Here is a 20,014-nt window from a genome sequence, read left to right as displayed (position 1 = left end):
GTGTGTGTGTGTGTGTGTGTGTGTGTGTGTGTGTGTGTGTGTGTGTGTGTGTGTGTGTGTTTTGCATGAATCCCTGATTTGACTCTGCAGGATTTGCATGAAGGAGTGTCTGTTTGTTGTTTGTCTGAAGCTTCAGTTCTGATCCTCTTCATCATTTTTTCCTCCAAACAGGAAAAACTTTCAGGTTATTTTTTCAACTTTTCTTCTCCTGATGTCCTGAAAGTCTTCTGATGTTTTGATTTGGGTTTGTCATTGTCCTGCTAAAGAAATAAAACTAGTTAAAATGAACATTTCTGATGTTTTTAAGACACAAAACTTAAAACGAGAAACATGTAACAATGAGATGTAAACTTAAGGAGAATCTTTCTTGTTTTAAGATGAAAAACTCATTAAAATAAGAACATTTCTCTTTTTAACAAGTTTCATATCTTATCTAAAATAAAACATTCTTCCTGTAAGCAGAATTTTTCTTGTTTAAACAGTTTTTCATTACGAAGGTAATGAGAAACCTTTAGTATAAAGACATTTAAACTCATTTAAATTTCTATTGTTTTTAAAATAGAAAACTAGAAAATTTCTCAAGAAGAGATTTGTTGCAACAAAAACTCACCTTGACGTATAAACGTGTTAAAAACAAACTTTGTTTTAACAAGAAATATAAAATTCATGAGTTTCTGGCAACAAGACAAATTTTATGTCATGAACCTTTAACATTTAGAGTCGTATCGCACTTCAACAAAAAGTTTCTCTTAAGAGATAAAATTTGTTAAAACAAAAGTGATTTTTGTAACCAAACGAGTTTTATATTTCATAACGAGAAACTTCAATGTCATAAAACTCGTAAAGATGACAAACTTTCTTGTTTTAGTTATAAAACATTAAAACAAGAACATTTCTAGCAAAGAGATGAGTTACAAATTGAGTCAACAACAAAGACTCAATTTCACATTTTAAAGAGATATAAAACTCTTAAAAACAAGGAAGTTCCTCAAAAAGAGAAAAGAAGAAAAAATATATAATGAGAACGTTAAGGAAGTGAACTCTAAACCTACAAACCTCAGTCTGGGTTCGGTTAAATTGCCGATGTGAGCGTAAGCCGCTCCAAAAGCAAGAAGTGGACTGCAGCGCATGGCATTCTGGGTAAATTCAACCAAAACAAGCGAGTTGGCCAGCGTTACTGGAAGGAATGGCCTGTGGTCTTTTGCCAAAGACTGAAGAAAAATCTGCCAACCACTAAAATTCATGAGAAACGGAACCACAGCAGCTGGACACGGAACGAATGCTGCAGTTTTGGTTCCAAATCGAACCGAATCTACCGGAAAAAAACATCCCGAGAGAACCTGATCCGATGTTCATGCTGCTATCAGAGGATTCTACGGACGTATTTCAGTGAAAAAAAGACAAACCTCCTCATAAAACCTTCAGAGAAAGCCTGGAGAACCTCTGACCCGGATAGAACAATGAGTGGGTCAAAGCTCAACGTCATCATCGAGGCCTTAAACGTTAAATTTGAGGCTCGGATCCATTTTTCCTCTGGACACAGAGGTGACTGCTGCGCTACACTGACCTCTGCTGGTAGTTTACCGTCACTACATCCTCCACTAGTGATCAGTCACTGAAAGATTTTTATTCAGAAGTTTAAACTATTTAATAATCTTTGATGGATTAAATGTTTCAGTTCTTGCTTTATATTTTGATTAAATGTGATTTTCTGCAGCTCAGCCTGACTGACGTGGATGGAAAGAGGATGATGAAGATGATGATGCAGTGGCTGAAAGTGAAAGTGTTTGTGTGTGGTTGAGATGCTGAGCAGGTTCCGGGCAGGAAGCAGATCAGCTGCTGAATACTCAGTTTTCCTCCTGATCAGGTCATTTTCTGTTTTCTGCTCCTGTGTTTAAAACGCTGCGTTCAGGTGAAAGAATGATTAGAGAAGATCAACCAAAGCAGATCCGTCACCATGGAAACAGATTCAATGTCTGATTTGATCTCTGCAGCAGAACCAGAACCTGAGGACATGTGGAGGAGCCTGAAGAGCAAGCAGATTATTATTATTATTATTATTATTATTATTATTATTATTATTATTATTATTATTTTATTTTCTGGTGCATCTGAAATTCTGGAAGCTGCAGTATTTCTATGAATGACCACCAGAGGGCATCAGAGTGAAGGTCAGGCGTCAGAGGCGGCCTTGGATTAGACCGTTAGCTGAACGGAGTTGAACCTGAAAACGTCATTGATCCTCTCATCAGCTGATTATCAGTCAATAATCAGTTAATAATTAGCTGATTATCAGTCAATAATCAGTTAATAATCAGCTGATTATCGATCTTTCAAACAGCTGAGAGAGAGGAAAACATCTGGACTGAACTGAAATTCTGGTTGTGCCGCATGTGTGATGAGTAATGGTGGCCTTCCTCTGGAGGAAGAGGAGGATGAAGAGGTTGGGTTTGTTATGATGCGGATCTAAAGGAAACTGAAAGTGTTTGGGACCAGAGATGCTCACTGTCTGATCTGGACCGAGCCGAACCGGAACCATGGTTCTGGTTCCGGACGCGTGGAGCTTCATCTGCGTCTGCATGCTGAACAAACAGGGTGCGAGCAGATTTAACCTTTCTACCTTTAACGCATCTGAATCACACTGAAACAGGAAGTCTCTCATTTGTCTGCTTCTATCACTTCCGGATCTTTTATTTGCGTTCATGAAAAAAACATTTATATAATAAATACTAGTTTTAATTCATCGCAGTTAGAACAGAAAATTATGTCGATGAATAACTCCTCCGGACCCCGCCTTCACCGCCGCTAACCCCGCCCCTGCCGCCGGCCCGTCCGGAGGAGAACCGGTCCGGTCGTGGAGATGAGAGGAGGTATGGCGGAGCTCCGCTCCATCTTTACTGGGTTTTGGGCTCTGGAGGTTCTGATGGTGTGTTTGTGGGATGAATCTGTGCGGGAGAAGATGAAGGTGAGGCAGTTCTAACTCCTCTTCATCGCAACTTTTCAATCACATTTCAGCGAGCAGACCCCTAACGGGTCCGGTTCTCACCACAGAAAAGTGTCTGTTTGGAGGTTTCTGTCGTTTTAAGATGAGAACTGGTTCCGAAACAGATCCGGACCGGTTCTGGACCGGTTCTGGACTGGTTCCGAACTGGTTCTACAGGCTGTAATCTGGTCTCAGAATACGCAGCTGCTGTAATCTGATACTTATTCTCCGTTTTATTGTTGGCTCATCTTCATCTTGGTTTGAACTGAAATATTTAACAGAAACTCTGAGTAAATAGTTTTTATTATGAACAAAAACTGAATACTGAGGCTTTAAACACAGAAGAAAGAGCAAAATTAGTTAATTTACTTCAATTTTTACAAAAACTTTAAACTGATATATTATTTAAACTATCGACTGTCTTACTAATTATAATATTGCAGGGTGAATTAATAAATTAAATGAAGCTCAAACTAACAAATGCAGAATTTAAAAATATATATTTTTATTGATTTTTTTGTTTCAAAAATCATTTTTATATTCAGGAGGTCATAATAATAATCATCTAATAACTATAATTGATAAAGAAGTATTTATTTTATGAAATTAGTCTTAACACAGCCAGCAAATGCTTTATTATTCTGTTTCTTTAACTGTATTTATTTTCAGGGGCTCATTATAATAATTTCTAACAATAATTAATTAAAAATATATAAAATATCTTTTCTGTTTATTATTTAGAAAGGAACGTGTTTCCTGGTTTTAACTGGTGTTTCCCTGATGTACAGCAGGGGGCGCTGATAACCCCGGAGGAACCCGGAAGAGACTCCCCAAGCTGAAGATCCCCGCAAAGATCTGGAGCCACCGCAAACAGAACCAGGATGGAGGTCAGAACCAGCATGGAGGTCAGAACCAGACCAGAACCGCAAACAGAGCAGGAACAACTCATTGTAGTAAAACCAAAAACTTTCTGTCTTTGAAAGTTAAAATTTCATAGAAAAAAACAAGGAAACATTTGAATGTGAAAAGTTTCAAATTTTCTGGAGAAAACCTGGAATTTTCTGAATTTCAAAAGCAGAAAATCTTTCAGTTTTGAAAATTTCTAAGTTTTGAAACAGAACTTTTTTTCTAGAAGATATCTGACTTTTCTTCCAGAAAATATTTGACTTCCAACAATCAGAAATTGTTTCTTTACTTTGTAAAATTTCTGAGATGTCTTGGCTTGTCCGCTTCTCCTCTGGGTGCAACACGCCATCGTCTTTTCAGACGACGGCCTAGTTAAATCATTTAAATGGCAGAGCTGCAGCTTTCTGTGTGCCCGTGTCGCTACCTGCAGACGACCAGCCGGACGGCGGGCATGAGGAGGAAGAAGAGGAGCAGCAGGAGGAAGAGCGGCTGGATGACCTCAGCAGGAAGCTGATCCTCAGGGAGGAAGAGCTCTTCACCCGGGACGGCCACAGTGAGGAAGAGGAGGACCAGCTGCTGAAGGACTTTGAGTCTCTGAGCGTCCGGCTCTGGATGGCCGTCCACAGCAGCTTCGACGCCCCCGCTGGACATCCGGATGTCCTGAGGAGCGCCGTGGACGCCGTCCTGGAGCAGGAGACGCAGGACCGACGCTGGACAGAGCGTCCCGCGGACAGCGCCCCCGTCTGGCGACCGCTAAGGTGGCTGAGGACGCACAACCAGCTGCTGCAGAAAATTGTGGAGAAACGACTGAAGGACGCAGGAGAGGACGAGACAGGAGACACTGGACAGCTGTCCTCTGTCACCAAGAGACAGGTGATGATGGATGAATGGATGGATGGATGAACGGATGGATGGATGGATGGATGGATGGATGGATGGATGGATGGATGGATGAACAACTCTCTGCTGATGTTTTCTTAATTTCAGTTTCCACCCAATCAGAGAACAGATGCGAGTTGATTTGTGCTCACAAACAATCTTTACCCATCAACAGAATGACATCATCAGCATCATTCTGTAGTTCATTCCTTCATGTTCTCTCTTTTTATCTCTGATATTTATGTTACTTGAGTTTTTCATTCCTTCAACTTAACTAACTAATCTGTCCCTTCTTTGGATTTCCTGGCCCCCAGGAGGCCCCCCAGCCTCAGGTTTGGAAGCCGTGTTGAAGCAGACCTGTAGAACAGCAGCAGCCTCTCTGATCCTCTCTGTCGTGTTTCACCTGTCCAGGTGTGCCGCCTGGGGAAGCGTGTGAAGGAGGACCTGCTGATGGCGGCGGTGGCGTTGAGGGACTGCCACCCGTCCAGGTTGGACATCCTGAACCTCTACGGTGGATTCTACCACCAGGCCTTCGCCGCCCGCCTGGCCCAGCTCTCCTCCTCCGAGCTGGACCTGGACGACTGCAGCTACCTGCTGTTCTGGGTCAACCACTACTATCCTGAGTCAGTTTCCATGGCAACCGTTCACGCCGTCGCCTTCATATGAGGCTTCATTTGTTTCCTGGAAACAGTCCTCTTAACATTGATATTGTAAATAAATTGGTAGCTGTGCTAACCCTAAAATGCTAATCAGAAACAACAGTTCACTAAACAGAAAAGCTTTGAGTCAAAACCCAAAGTTTCACACGATGTCAAACATAACTGAACTGAAAGGTTATGAAGGAATCAGAATTTATCCAGGAAGTTGCTCTCAGCATCTTCGGAGGTTTTTGTATCGTTTCCTTCAGTGGTTCTTGGTGCAGCGCCCCCCACAGGCCAGGAGGGGAACAGGTTGGTTTGACTCAGTTTGTTCAGTTCACATGTTGCAGCCTCCGACTCCCATCACTACAAGTTTAGGAACCGTCTGGGTCTTTGTTCGGCCGTCTGTGTGTGGAATCCCATTCTGCTGTTTACATCCTGATTTCTGTCGGGATTGGATTTGTTTTTGCCATGAGTCACTCGGCTGTCCGTGGGCACGGCCTTCCTGCTGCACACCACCTGGGTGTTAACTTATTTATGACTTCCTCTCTTTGGATCAGGAAATTTCCCTGCTTGATGATTTTTAAAGTGCAAGGCGACATTTTTAGGCTCTTTGTGTGAAAAACTGAAACAGTTTATGTCAATTATTAATTAAGCTAATTTAACCTAAATGACGACAGTAGAGCTTCAGTCGGAAAGCATCCAGGAGATTTTAAACTATTCTAGGCCTGAATCAAAGTAATTGCTGTATAACCCAGAGTTATATAGCAAACTTAAAGTTTACACAACAGCCAAGTAAATCAGCACTTTAAAATTAATTTATGGGGAGATAAGTGTGCTAAACATTTTCAAAGCTATTAGCACTTTAGCTCATTTAGCAGAAGGGTTCCCACCACCAGAGAGAGCCGATTAGTTTTTTGTCTTGGAGGGACGCAGTCCACCAGGAAACGTCCCATCCTGGCATGAAGTTGTGGTAAAACTCATTTAGGAGAAGCTAAGTTAGCTAGCCTCCCCAGTGCTAAATGTTTTCAAAGTTAGCAGAAAATTAATGAGCTAAACCAAAAATTAGCTCTACTATCAGCACATTAGCTGGAGTGTGTCCACCACTGCAGCCATGTAATTTACTAATTTATAATTTATCTGGAAAAAGAAGATAACTGCTCTATGTGTTTAGAAGTTAGCAAAAACACTGAAGCGCTAAAACATTAGCTCCACTTAACAGTAGCTTTAGCTCTGTCGATGCCTCATCCAGGGAAACAGACAGTTAAACACAGAAGCTCTGAGCAAGGAATACTTTCTATGGAAATAGAAAATGTATGTAGTTAAGGGCAGCAGTAACTTTAACAATGTTTTCTGTAAATAAAAACAACCAAACAGAAGCAGAGTGAAGCAACAAACCCAAAATATTTAAATGTTTTTTATGTTTTTCTGCAGAACTTTAATGTATCATAATGTTGTGAGTTTATTGGATCCCTGCAGTGAAATCCTGAAACACAAAGAGCTGGACGGGATCAAGACGGCCTGTCTGGGATCTCTGCTGCTGACGGACACTCTGAGGCGACTGGAGGAACAGTACATGAGCCACAGACAGGTAAAGACAGACGGGTAAAGACAGACGGGTAAAGACAGACGGGTAAAGACAGACGGGTAAAGACAGACAGGTAAAGACAGACGGGTAAAGACAGACGGGTAAAGACAGACAGGTAAAGACAGACAGGTAAAGACAGACGGGTAAAGACAGACGGGTCAATGACAGACGGGTAAAGACAGACAGGTAAAGACAGACGGGTAAAGACAGACGGGTAAAGAGAGACGGGTAAAGACAGACAGGTAAAGACAGACGGGTAAAGACAGACGGGTAAAGACAGACAGGTAAAGACAGACGGGTAAAGACAGACGGGTAAAGAGAGACGGGTAAAGAGAGACGGGTAAAGACAGACAGGTAAAGACAGACAGGTAAAGACAGACGGGTAAAGACAGACGGGTAAAGAGAGACGGGTAAAGACAGACAGGTAAAGACAGACGGGTAAAGACAGACGGGTAAAGACAGACAGGTAAAGACAGACGGGTAAAGACAGACGGGTAAAGAGAGACGGGTAAAGACAGACGGGTCAATGACAGACGGGTAAAGACAGACAGGTAAAGACAGACGGGTCAATGACAGACGGGTCAACGACAGACGGGTAAAGACAGACAGGTAAAGACAGACGGGTAAAGACAGACGGGTCAAGACAGACGGGTAAACACAGACGGGTAAAGACAGACGGGTAAAGACAGACGGGTAAAGACAGACGGGTAAAGACAGACGGGTAAAGAGAGACGGGTAAAGACAGACAGGTAAAGACAGACGGGTAAAGAGAGACGGGTAAAGACAGACAGGTAAAGACAGACGGGTAAAGACAGACGGGTAAAGACAGACAGGTAAAGACAGACGGGTAAAGACAGACGGGTCAATGACAGACGGGTAAAGACAGACGGGTCAATGACAGACGGGTAAAGACAGACAGGTAAAGACAGACGGGTAAAGACAGACGGGTCAATGACAGACGGGTAAAGACAGACAGGTAAAGACAGACGGGTAAAGACAGACGGGTCAATGACAGACGGGTAAAGACAGACAGGTAAAGACAGACGGGTCAATGACAGACGGGTAAAGACAGACGGGTAAAGACAGACAGGTAAAGACAGACGGGTAAAGACAGACGGGTCAATGACAGACGGGTAAAGACAGACAGGTAAAGACAGACGGGTAAAGACAGACGGGTCAATGACAGACGGGTAAAGACAGACAGGTAAAGACAGACGGGTCAATGACAGACGGGTAAAGACAGACGGGTAAAGACAGACAGGTAAAGACAGACGGGTAAAGACAGACGGGTAAAGACAGACGGGTAAAGAGAGACGGGTAAAGACAGACGGGTAAAGACAGACGGGTAAAGAGAGACGGGTAAAGACAGACGGGTAAAGAGAGACGGGTAAAGAGAGACGGGTAAAGACAGACGGGTAAAGAGAGACGGGTAAAGACAGACGGGTAAAGACAGACGGGTAAAGACAGACGGGTAAAGACAGACGGGTAAAGACAGACGGGTAAAGACAGACGGGTAAAGACAGACGGGTAAAGACAGACGGGTAAAGAGAGACGGGTAAAGACAGACGGGTAAAGAGAGACGGGTAAAGAGAGACGGGTAAAGACAGACGGGTAAAGAGAGACGGGTAAAGAGAGACGGGTAAAGACAGACGGGTAAAGACAGACGGGTAAAGAGAGACGGGTAAAGAGAGACGGGTAAAGACAGACGGGTAAAGACAGACGGGTAAAGACAGACGGGTAAAGAGAGACGGGTAAAGACAGACGGGTAAAGACAGACGGGTAAAGACAGACGGGTAAAGACAGACGGGTCAAGACAGACGGGTAAACACAGACGGGTAAAGACAGACGGGTAAAGACAGACGGGTAAAGACAGACGGGTAAAGACAGACGGGTCAAGACAGACGGGTCAAGACAGACGGGTAAAGACAGACGGGTAAAGACAGACGGGTAAAGAGAGACGGGTAAAGAGAGACGGGTAAAGAGAGACGGGTAAAGAGAGACGGGTAAAGACAGACGGGTAAACACAGACGGGTAAAGAGAGACGGGTAAAGAGAGACGGGTAAAGAGAGACGGGTAAAGACAGACAGGTAAAGACAGACGGGTCAACAACAGACGGGTCAATGACAGACGGGTAAAGACAGACGGGTCAATGACAGACGGGTAAAGAGAGACGGGTAAAGCTGTCGGTGACGGATGGCCAGCAGGCTTCAGCTCACTGAGCCGTCGTTTCAGGAAAAGGTGAAGCTGTGGCTCAGCACGGCTCTGAAGAAGGAGCAGGAGAGCTGGCTGAGTGGAAAAACGCCTGAACTGATCGACTGTTACTACTTCAGTGAACTGGCCATCGATGTCATCCAGGTGAGCGGCCGTTTCTGATGAAGCTTCCTTCCTCAGAAAGGAAGAAACCTTAAACCTGCAGTTTAAGGTTTCTCTAATGCAGAGAAACCTTAAACTGCAGGTGGTAAACAGTTCTCTGACTGAGTTCAGCTGTGCCATCAAAGACCAGAACAAGGCGCAGCGGCTTACGATTCACCTGGAGAACTTTCTCAGCAGGTAAGCCACGCCCACTGAGCACAAGAACCAATCAGGTCACAGCTGTACTGTTTCACTAAGAAGTAAAAGGTTCATCGTCTTTTCTTTATTCATTAATGCAGACTTTCATTTAGCAGAAGCTAATGCTAAACTACTTTACCAAAATGCTAACTGGTATAAGCTAATGCTAAGGCGTTAAACTAACATGTGTTGAGGAAAAATGATTATTTTTAGTGCTAATACAGTTAATCTTACGCCATGTGAAAAAAAGGTATAATGAACATTCTTATTTTGAACAAATTTCTTAATTTTGAACAGGTTTAGCTTAAGGATTTAAAACTAAACTATTCAATCGGTAAGTATTCAGAAACAGGAGCCAAATGCAGATCAAAAGGGGATCTCTGTGAGGTTCCTGCTGTGTTATCAGAGGTCAGGAGGCCATAAAATTAGCATCTACTGCAGGACAGAATCCTGTTTGGTTCACAGAACATCAAAAGTCTTCCAGAACCACATCTGGGATGGTTTAAACTGAATACGACATAGAATGTTGAAACCATTAACATTTAATTTCTAAGACATTTTTCTAAGCATTAATAGCAAGTTTTTAACCAAAGTGTATTATCTAAGTTTAGAACTACTAATCTAGTGAATCATGAATGTATTTGAAAATTGTACTATCTGTGACAATATCTGAATCAAATGGAAATTGTTTGAATGTTATGTTTCATAGATTAAGAAAAGCAATTGTACCTCATTTTGTATTGTTGATTTTATGTGGCAAGGCAGATTTAAATCTTTTGAGAATGCTGGATGCAGCAGAGTAAAACTGAGTATGTGAAGGTAACCTTTCCTTGAACCAAATTACTGGATTTAAGTTTTCTGAGATAACGGGAGACACTCCGAATTTCACAGGTATCTGTGAAGTCTGATTTTATGGTTTTAAAGCCAGGATGCAGCTGCTCCATTGTTTCAGCAAGGAGCAAGCAGCCTCTGATCTTGGCGTGAAATTAGGGGAAGTTCTAAGTTTTTCGGAGTGTCCAAGGTAGCTTCTGGTTGGTCAACCAGAGGCACGCCTTATTTGAATACATTAAAAGTAAAGACACACCTTCAAGTATAAAAGTTAGTGCGTAGGAATAAGAATTCAGATGGCTGCCATATTCTGCCTTTTTCGGCATCAGCTTTCTCCAAAGACATGTCTTTGCCTTTTCTTTCTCTGTCTTTGTCCCTTTTTCTTAATTCTTTTGTCTCAGGTAAGGAATGTATGTCTCTGTAACTCTGCAGTTTTCTTGTTAACTCATACGTTGCTTGTTTTGAGAATTAAACTCTGTGACGTCATCACACACAGTTGTCTTCCTTATCGACGCACGCCACCCGCTGAGAGGACCCGGGAAACAGGAGGAAAGAGAGAGCCAAGCTTTTTTCCAAATTTAAGCTAACTAAAAAACTCTTTCTTAATACATGCTACTTAGCAAAAGCGAAATGGTTTAAGAATGGAAAAATTTCACGACAAATTTTCTATGTGTTTGTGTTGCAGCTACAGGAAGAGCGTGGAGGACCTGGTGAAGGCGAACCCCAGCAACCTGCATCCAGTGCTAAAAGCTACGCTGGTCTGTGAGCAGCAGCTCAGGTGAGCTCACACCTGCATCACCACTAGAGCTGCAGAAAATCTGCCCCAAAGCATTCTGGGAACTGTCACATCTAAGCAGCGCCTCTCCTGTCCTCAGAGATTACATATGTGGTCAAGCTAAAGGTTTAGCTGAAGATCAGAAGCGCCGATGTCTGGATACGCTCTCTGCTCTCAGGGATTGTTGCTACCAGTGTTTTACCTTCCCTCTTCACGGCAAGATCAAGGTCAATACTGTCTCTACTCAGAGAAACCTGAAAACTCTGCTGTGCTAATTATGCACGTTAAATCCACTAACATGCTACACCAACACAGCATTTAGCAGAAGCTAATGCTAAAGAGCAACAACAACATGGTATGTAGAGGAAGCTAATGCAAAAATGCTAAGCTACTACGGTATATAATGGAAGCTAAGTGCTACACATTTTGAAAATTAGCAAAACAAATAATGTGCTAAATTAATTATTTGTTTCTCTGTTAGCGCATTGGCAGAACTGCAAACGCCATCGCTATGGCAACTAGCAGAAGTTCTGTAGGTGAAAAAATGACAGAAGTTTAAGATATGACTGAAGATCTGGAACAGTGAACATGTTCTGCTTCAGTGGAACATCTTGTTCTGATAGCAGGACAAACGTCTCTTTTGTTTTGATGTTTAGGTCTTCTTAAGTCCACTGTGGACGTCCACCTGGATGGACGGCTCACTTCCTGTCATCGACCAGCTGCTGAGCTTTCTGAAACAACACCTGGCCGACCTGTCGGACCTGAAACCAGCCAGCAAACAGGTGAGACACCACCGGCCTACACCTGTCTGCCTGCCTACCTGTCCAGCTGACCGCCAACGTCTCTCAGCCTCTGGTCTGCGACCTCCACCAAGACCTGGCCGCTCAGTACCTGAAGAAGACGATGAAGACCAGGGTGAAGAGCCGACAGCAGCAGGTGGCCGGGTCCGAACGGATGGTGGAAGACGCCAAGAAGATGGACGGCTTCTTCAGAGAGGAGGTGAGACACGTAGCAACACGCTAACGCATCAGGCTAATATATCAGGCTAACGTATCAAGCTAAGGTATTCCAGCATGTTAACACTAGATGCTTTATTATTCTCTAGCTTCTTTTTTGTGTAGCATACCTGCTAACATTAGCTTCATTTGTAATTAGCTCACATCAAATCAGGGTTATTATGGCTGATTTTAACCTTAAAGGAGCAGCAAACAAAAAACAACATTTGGATTTAAAAAAATAATGTGGCATTTAATTTAGCTTTATTTTATTTTATTGATTGATTAGGACAGCGCACATTAATGATTAATGATCATTTCCACAGTTCATGGAGAACAAAGAGACAAAAAGAAAACATTTTCACCAAAACAACCAACAGACAGAGAGAGTAGAAATTCAGCTGCATTTTGTCAGCGGCACTCGGTACTAGTCAGCGACACTCGGGACTAGTCAGCGGTACTCGGGACTAGTCAGCGGCACTCGGTACTAGTCAGCGGCACTCGGTACTAGTCAGCGACACTCGGTACTAGTCAGCGGTACTCGGGACTAGTCAGCGGCACTCGGTACTAGTCAGCGGCACTCGGTACTAGTCAGCGACACTCGGTACTAGTCAGCGGCACTCGGTACTAGTCAGCGACACTCGGTACTAGTCAGCGGTACTCGGGACTAGTCAGCGGCACTCGGTACTAGTCAGCGGCACTCTGTACTAGTCAGCGGTACTCGGGACTAGTCAGCGGCACTCGGTACTAGTCAGCGGCACTCGGTACTAGTCAGCGACACTCGGTACTAGTCAGCGGTACTCGGGACTAGTCAGCGGCACTCGGTACTAGTCAGCGGTACTCGGGACTAGTCAGCGGCACTCGGTACTAGTCAGCGGCACTCGGTACTAGTCAGCGGCACTCGGTACTAGTCAGCGGTACTCGGGACTAGTCAGCGGCACTCGGTACTAGTCAGCGGCACTCGGTACTAGTCAGCGGCACTCGGTACTAGTCAGCGACACTCGGTACTAGTCAGCGGTACTCGGGACTAGTCAGCGGCACTCGGTACTAGTCAGCGGCACTCGGTACTGGTCAGCGACACTCAGTACTAGTCAGCGGTACTCGGGACTAGTCAGCGGCACTCGGTACTAGTCAGCGGTACTCTGTTCTAGTCAGCTGCACTCGGTACTAGTCAGCGACACTCGGTACTAGTCAGCGGCACTCTGTACTAGTCAGCGGCGCTCGGTACTAGTCAGTAGTACTCGGTACGAGTCAGCGGCGCTCGGTACTAGTCAGTAGTACTCGGTACTAGTCAGCAGCGCTCGGTACTAGTCAGTAGTACTCGGTACTAGTCAGCGGTACTCTGTTCTAGTCAGCGGCACTCGGTACTAGTCAGCGACACTCGGTACTAGTCAGCGGTACTCGGGACTAGTCAGCGGCACTTGGTACTAGTCAGCGGCACTCGGTACTAGTCAGCGGCACTCGGTACTAGTCAGCGGTACTCGGTACTAGTCAGCGGCACTCGGTACTAGTCAGCGGTACTCTGTTCTAGTCAGCAGTACTCGGTACTAGTCAGCGGCGCTCGGTACTATTCAGTAGTACTCGGTACTAGTCAGCGGAACTCTGTACTAGTCAGCGGTACTCGGTACTAGTCAGCGGCGATCGGTACTAGTCAGTAGTACTCGGTACTAGTCGGCAGTACTCTGTACTAGTCAGCGGTACTCTGTACTAGTCAGTGCCACTCGGTACTAGTCAGCGGTACTCGGTACTAGTCAGCGGCACTCGTACTAGTCAGCGGCACTCGGTACTAGTCAGCGGTACTCTGTTCTAGTCAGCAGTACTCGGTACTAGTCAGCGGCACTCGGTACTAGTCAGCGGCGCTCGGTACTATTCAGTAGTACTCGGTACTAGTCAGCGGAACTCTGTACTAGTCAGCGGAACTCTGTACTAGTCAGCGGTACTCTGTTCTAGTCAGCTGCACTCTGTACTAGTCAGCGGCGATCAGTACTAGTCAGTAGTACTCGGTACTAGTCGGCAGTACTCGGTACTAGTCAGCGGTACTCTGTACTAGTCAGTGCCACTCGGTACTAGTCAGTGGCGATCGGTACTAGTCAGTAGTACTCGGTACTAGTCAGCGGTACTCTGTACTAGTCAGGGCCACTCGGTACTAGTCAGCGGTACTCTGTACTAGTCAGCGGTACTTTGTTCTAGTCAGTAGTACTCGGTACTAGTCAGCGGCACTCGGTACTAGTCAGCGGTACTCTGTACTAGTCAGCGGTACTCTGTACTAGTCAGCGCCACTCTGTACTAGTCAGCGACACTCGGTACTAGTCAGTGGTACTCTGTACTAGTCAGCGGTACTCTGTACTAGTCAGTGCCACTCGGTACTAGTCAGCGGTACTCTGTACTAGTCAGTGCCACTCTGTACTAGTCAGTAGTACTCGGTACTCTGTACTAGTCAGTAGTACTCGGTACTAGTCAGTAGTACTCGGTACTAGTCAGCAGTACTCGGTACTAGTCAGTAGTACTCGGTACTAGTCAGTAGTACTCGGTACTAGTCAGCAGTACTCGGTACTAGTCAGCAGTACTCGGTACTAGTCAGTAGTACTCAGTACTCGGTACTAGTCAGCAGTACTCGGTACTAGTCAGCAGTACTCTGTACTCTGTACTAGTCAGTAGTACTCGGTACTAGTCAGCAGTACTCGGTACTAGTCAGCAGTACTCGGTACTAGTCAGCAGTACTCGGTACTAGTCAGTAGTACTCTGTACTAGTCAGCAGTACTCGGTACTAGTCAGTAGTACTCTGTACTAGTCAGTAGTACTCTGTACTAGTCAGCAGTACTCGGTACTAGTCAGCAGTACTCTGTACTCTGTACTAGTCAGTAGTACTCGGTACTAGTCAGCAGTACTCGGTACTAGTCAGCAGTACTCGGTACTAGTCAGCAGTACTCGGTACTAGTCAGTAGTACTCTGTACTAGTCAGCAGTACTCGGTACTAGTCAGTAGTACTCTGTACTAGTCAGTAGTACTCTGTACTAGTCAGCAGTACTCGGTACTAGTCAGTAGTACTCGGTACTCTTCTGGTCTCTCAGGGCTGCAGTTCGGCTCCGTGGCTCTCTGAAATATTCTTCGGCGTCGCCGAGATTCTCCGTCTGCAGGATCCAGCCATCGTTCACCTGGAGGTCGTTGATCTGGCACGAAGGTTCCCGGACTTCAGGTATTTAAAACACCAAAATTTACACTTAACCTTATATTTTGATCCATATGATGATATAATTTTTAAATATTAAATGATTGATAATTTGATCAGTGACTCAGTACTTTTTACTAAATACTTTCTCCTGCTTGAGTAATTTACTTTTTACTTTTACTTGAGTAAAAGTAAGTTGGAGTAGTTGTACTCTGAGTAGTTTTTGGATCCTCTGTCCAAAAAGCTTGACGTCTTGCTGAGTCATTTCTGCTGAGTCATTTCTGCTGAGTCGCTGTCCGTCCGTCTCGGAGCAAAGCGTTGGTCCTCTGAGTCGCGCTGCGGCAGAAAGGAAGCTCAGAGGATCCAGAGCGCTGAGGTTTAACTCTGACGTGAAGCGACCGCAGCTGGATCGTAGATGTTCGGTTTCCTCACAAGGAACAATGGCTTTCTGTTTCCCAATGCATGCTGGGTAAATCGTCAACTGTTTCATGTGGATAAGAAAGAACTCAGCCTCCGACCGCAGGCTGCAGAGAAATTAAGAAACGCTGAGCAACACTGAGGCCTGCAGGAATCAGATGCAGATTTATTCAGTTCTGGAATCTAAATCCATTTAAAATGTTTAGATTTGGGCTTCAGAACCAAACATGGAGGCGCAACATTCAGAACCACAAATCTGGAACAAACTTCCAGAAAACTGAAACCCTGAGCTCCTTTAAATCTGGAAGAAGAGCCAATCTGTTCTAGCTGCTTTTTGCCATAATCAATAAAACATTGACCAATATATTTGATATTAATTGATTAATTTGATGATGGCACTCACTGGAATGTTTCTGGTTTTTTTAACCTGGTTAACTGTTTTTATAATTTTGTGTTTTTATGAAGTAAAGCTCTTGAACTGCCTCGTTGCTGAAATGTACAAACTGATGGATCTTCAGTTGAACAGGAAGGTTCAAAACTTCCTCCTTCAGTCCAAGATCAGCTTTTCTCTGCAGATTGATGAAGGTTTGTTGGTCTGTCTGATTAGCAGACTGACACAGTGTTAGCATGAGGTTAGCCTCTTGGTGCACAGCGCGGTTAGCGCCGGCTGAACATTAGCCATGTTTCTCATGTGAGCTTTGAGAGAACTTTCTAAATATAGTAACAACAGTGAAGCAGACGTGTTTCCATTTCCTGGTCTAATCAAGCTAATCGTAATTTTGTCAGACGTTGACTCTACTCTAGTTTTTGAATAAAACATTTTGGCGCCAAGATGAGCTGCTGGGTTTTTTTGTTAGTTTTTTGTGCCGTGTTAAAATCAGTTTATTTTTCTCACATGATCAACAGCCGGATGTTGCCGCTAGCGCAAACCACAAAGAAGAAGAAGACAGGAAGTGGTAGAAAGATGGTGGCGTTGCATGTTTTTAATTTATCACGTGAACAAACTTATTCACAAGTGACTTTAATTAAATTTTTTATTTAATAGAAACAGAAAATTGTGAAATTGTGTTTTTTCCACACTAGTGGAATATCAACAAAGTTTTCTGAGCATTTGTTTTGGAAACGCAGCTCTAGACGCTCTACGTGTCCTTAACATGTTCAACATGTTTCTGTAGTAAATCACCTGTCTTGGTGCCACACCTGACACCAGGTGTGCCAGCTTGTTGTGTTGCAACCTGAATCCTCCTGGTTCCGGTGGGAAGGGCGGGTCCGCTCCGGCCAGAGGAAAAGTACTGAGTGGCGCCGGGTGGGGGTCAGGTTCTGGAAGCTTCCAGAGGTCTGGTTTACCTGCTCAGGTGTCCAACCAGATCTAGTAGATCCAGATCCAATAAAATTTGTTAAAAAGTTGAAACTGAAAAAATATCAAATTTTTCGTTTACAAACTTTATGGTATGGAGCTACATTAGGCTGAAAATGTTTTTTATTATTAAAATTGAAAATTAAACTGAAACAGAAAAAGAAACTTCAAAACTACTTTCTCAGTTTATTTTGTGTGTGTGTGTGTGTGTGTGTGTGCGTGTGTGTGTGTGTGTGTGTGTCTGTGTGTGTGTTACAGATTTTATGGCCTATAAAGTTTGAACGTTGTTAAGGTTTTATTTTGGCACCAACACTTGAACTCAAGGTATTAAAATCTGTATTTGTTTAGAAATGTAGGTAAACATTTGTGTACATCTAAAATTCTAAAGTTCCTGAGTCTGGGCTAGTTTGACCTCTGACCTTGTTAAATTAAAATGTTTAAAAATCTTAGTTTTTGGATTTGTTGCAGCTTTGCATTGCAACCTGGAACAAAAACGACTCAAATAAATTATTAAAACTTCACATCTGGCGTTATGAAGGCTTTTTTTTCCAGGCTGCTTCAGGCTTCATGCTCACCTGGTTCTCAAATGAGGGTCAGAAAACGCGTCTCGTTTCCTCCCATTCTGCAGATTTTTGGGCATTTAGTCAGAAAAATGAACTGGCAGAAGAACCTGAGCTGAGTGTCTGAAGTCAGAGTGAATTAATCACCCTGAAGAAAATATTAAGTTCAACTAAACAGAACAGATTGAAGATGCACATAGAAAATATGAAAAATATTTTTAAAAAGTGATTTAAAAAAATCTTTTTTTCTGATCAATTATTTGTGTGATTGTCAGCGACGCTCACGTCTCGGCGTTGCTGTCGCTGAAGTTCGGCCTTTCGGCGGCGGACGTCCGGTCCATCAGAGCCAGCGTGGAGGAGAACCGCCCCCTGGACGCCTCAGCCAATCAGAGCCATCCGTTCTTCTCCAGGGTTAAAGTCAAATGGATCAATAACAAGATCAACCAGATGGCGATCAAGAGTTAAAACAGAGCGGCTCAATGCTAATGTTAGCATAGCTTGTTGTTTCAGATTATCTGCATGGCGTCTAATGTAAGCATTAGCTTAGTGATGCTAACATGTTAGCCAGTTTAGAAATTTAAAAAGGGAGACTTGCTGCGTTGGACAGCCATCTGGTGTTCATCAGGGCTCAGCTCTCGGTACCCTTCAGTTCTCCTTTTATTACCATGTAAGTGTTAGAAAATGTGTGGTATTTAAGCTAACTTTGCAACCAGACTGACTTTAAATGCATGCAGCTTCCTGCTGCTTTACAAAACCCTAAAGTAATGAATGTTTTAAGGCTCTGCAGAATGTTTTCAGTGTGTATAGAAACGAGACGTGTATCTGTTACTGTAGTCATTTCAATAAACTTATTTATTCAGTGGAGACTCACTCATTTGTGCAGAAATACTTTAAATTTGATTTTATTACAGAAACATCATTGAAGTTTCAGATTTAGAAATTTATTCAGGAGGAAAAACATCAGGTATTAATAAATGAAGGTTTTTTATTTTAATCAGAATCTTTGTCATATTTGGTCTTTTGAAGAATATGTTTATATTTAGATTTTTTTCTCCTAAAAACAAAAATGTGGGATATTTTCTATATTTTTCAGTGAGACGTTAAGTATCTCTTGCAAAACAGGTGACAAAGTGACTCCAAACTTAGAAAATCATGTCAACACTACATTGTATGTATTAGTTTGTAGTTTTTACCTTCCCATGTGAAACACATGCTAACATGCCTAAGTTAATGATTAATGATTTATTGAGTAGTTTAACCCTTTGTTTAGACAAGATCAATAACTCTTTTCATCAAAGATCTGGTTGGTGGTGAACAATAAAATAAAATGCTTCTTGAGTGAGGTAGGTGTGCCTTAAAGTCTCACTGTGACCATAATGACCATAATTTTAGTGTGAAACGTAAAAACAAGCCCAACTCATGCACAGATTAGTACAAATCTGATTTTCCTTGGGAGGAGTAATTCAGCTTTGGTCAGAAATATTTCATGTTTAAACATTTAAAGACTTCTTACAGTTACTGAAATCTGTACTAGAGTAAAGAAAACGCAATAAGATTGATGTAAAAACCAACAAGCTTATCAAATTCAAGTAGTGAAAATATATATTTATATGTATTCATGTGCATCCATCCATCATCCATCTTCTTCCGCTTATCCGGGGTTGGGTCACGGGGGCAGCAGTTTCAGAAGGGAGGCCCAGTCTTCCCTCCCCAGCCACTTCCACCAGCTCCTCCGGAGGAATCCCAAGGCGTTCCCAGGCCAGCCGAGAGACATAGTCCCTCCAGCGTGTCCTGGGTTTCCCCGGGGCCTCCTCCCGGTGGGACGTGCCCGGAACTCCTCACCAGGGAGGCGTCCAGGAGGCATCCTGACCAGATGCCAGAGCCACCTCAACTGGCCCCTCTCGATGTGAAGGAGCAGCGGCTCTACTCTGAGTCCCTCCCGGATTTCTTGAGCTTCTCACCCTATCTCTAAGGGAGAGCCCAGCCACCCTACGGTGTATAACTGGCTAAATAATGCATGTTTCTAACGGACAAAATTTACTTTTTCTTCAAATATTTGTGCTAGCCTTTGTTAAATGTGTCTAGTTCAGATTAAAACCAGAAAGACTGAAAGTAAAGCAGAAACTGAGTGGATGACTGTCGCCCTCTGCTGGTTGGAGTCAGAACTGTTCAGGAATCTGGTTTTATCTTGAAGGACTGTCCACAAAGAAGAATCCTCTTTAAAGAGGGAAAATTAGACTTTAAGGAACTTAAATGTGAACTACTTTATTTTTTTGTCTTAGATGTTTTTTTTATTCATTTGACTAAGAAAAGTGCAGTTTTCCTTTTAACTGCTTTATTAAATCATCTTCAGTCAGTTGTCCTTTAGA

The 20,014-nt window shown here is 43.5% G+C and overlaps 1 protein-coding gene and 1 long non-coding RNA gene across 6 annotated transcripts; one reads left to right on the top strand and one right to left on the bottom strand.

Moving 5' to 3' along the window:
- Positions 1-38: 38 nt before the first annotated feature.
- On the bottom strand, positions 39-1,490 carry LOC122825602. The gene is made up of 3 exons (XR_006369678.1): positions 1,407-1,490; positions 1,057-1,136; positions 39-260 (listed from the first exon to the last, which is right to left on the bottom strand). It is a non-coding gene; the product is annotated as an uncharacterized LOC122825602 (long non-coding RNA).
- Positions 1,206-18,504, top strand: tnfaip2a (tumor necrosis factor, alpha-induced protein 2a). 5 transcript variants are annotated; one of them, XM_044107061.1, is made up of 13 exons: positions 1,206-1,545; positions 3,772-3,936; positions 4,320-4,762; positions 5,180-5,391; positions 6,886-6,997; positions 9,227-9,349; positions 9,450-9,544; positions 11,058-11,150; positions 11,248-11,374; positions 11,804-11,929; positions 11,997-12,146; positions 15,214-15,338; positions 17,921-18,504. In XM_044107061.1, exons 1-13 carry the CDS (start codon positions 1,461-1,463, stop codon positions 18,108-18,110), a joined length of 2,046 nt encoding a protein of 681 aa, XP_043962996.1. In that variant the 5' UTR covers positions 1,206-1,460; the 3' UTR covers positions 18,111-18,504. The 5 variants fall into 5 exon arrangements, with proteins under 5 accessions (XP_043962996.1, XP_043962995.1, XP_043962997.1 ...); XM_044107060.1 differs by having other exon boundaries at positions 1,206-1,575; XM_044107062.1 differs by having other exon boundaries at positions 1,207-1,575; positions 3,772-3,888.
- The last annotated feature ends 1,510 nt before the right edge of the window (positions 18,505-20,014 follow it).

Source organism: Gambusia affinis, linkage group LG22 (genome assembly GCF_019740435.1).
Source record: "Gambusia affinis linkage group LG22, SWU_Gaff_1.0, whole genome shotgun sequence".
Taxonomy (NCBI): domain Eukaryota; kingdom Metazoa; phylum Chordata; class Actinopteri; order Cyprinodontiformes; family Poeciliidae; genus Gambusia; species Gambusia affinis.
The sequence above is the reverse complement of the archived record's forward strand: the minus strand, read 5'-3'. Positions and strand labels throughout refer to the sequence as shown.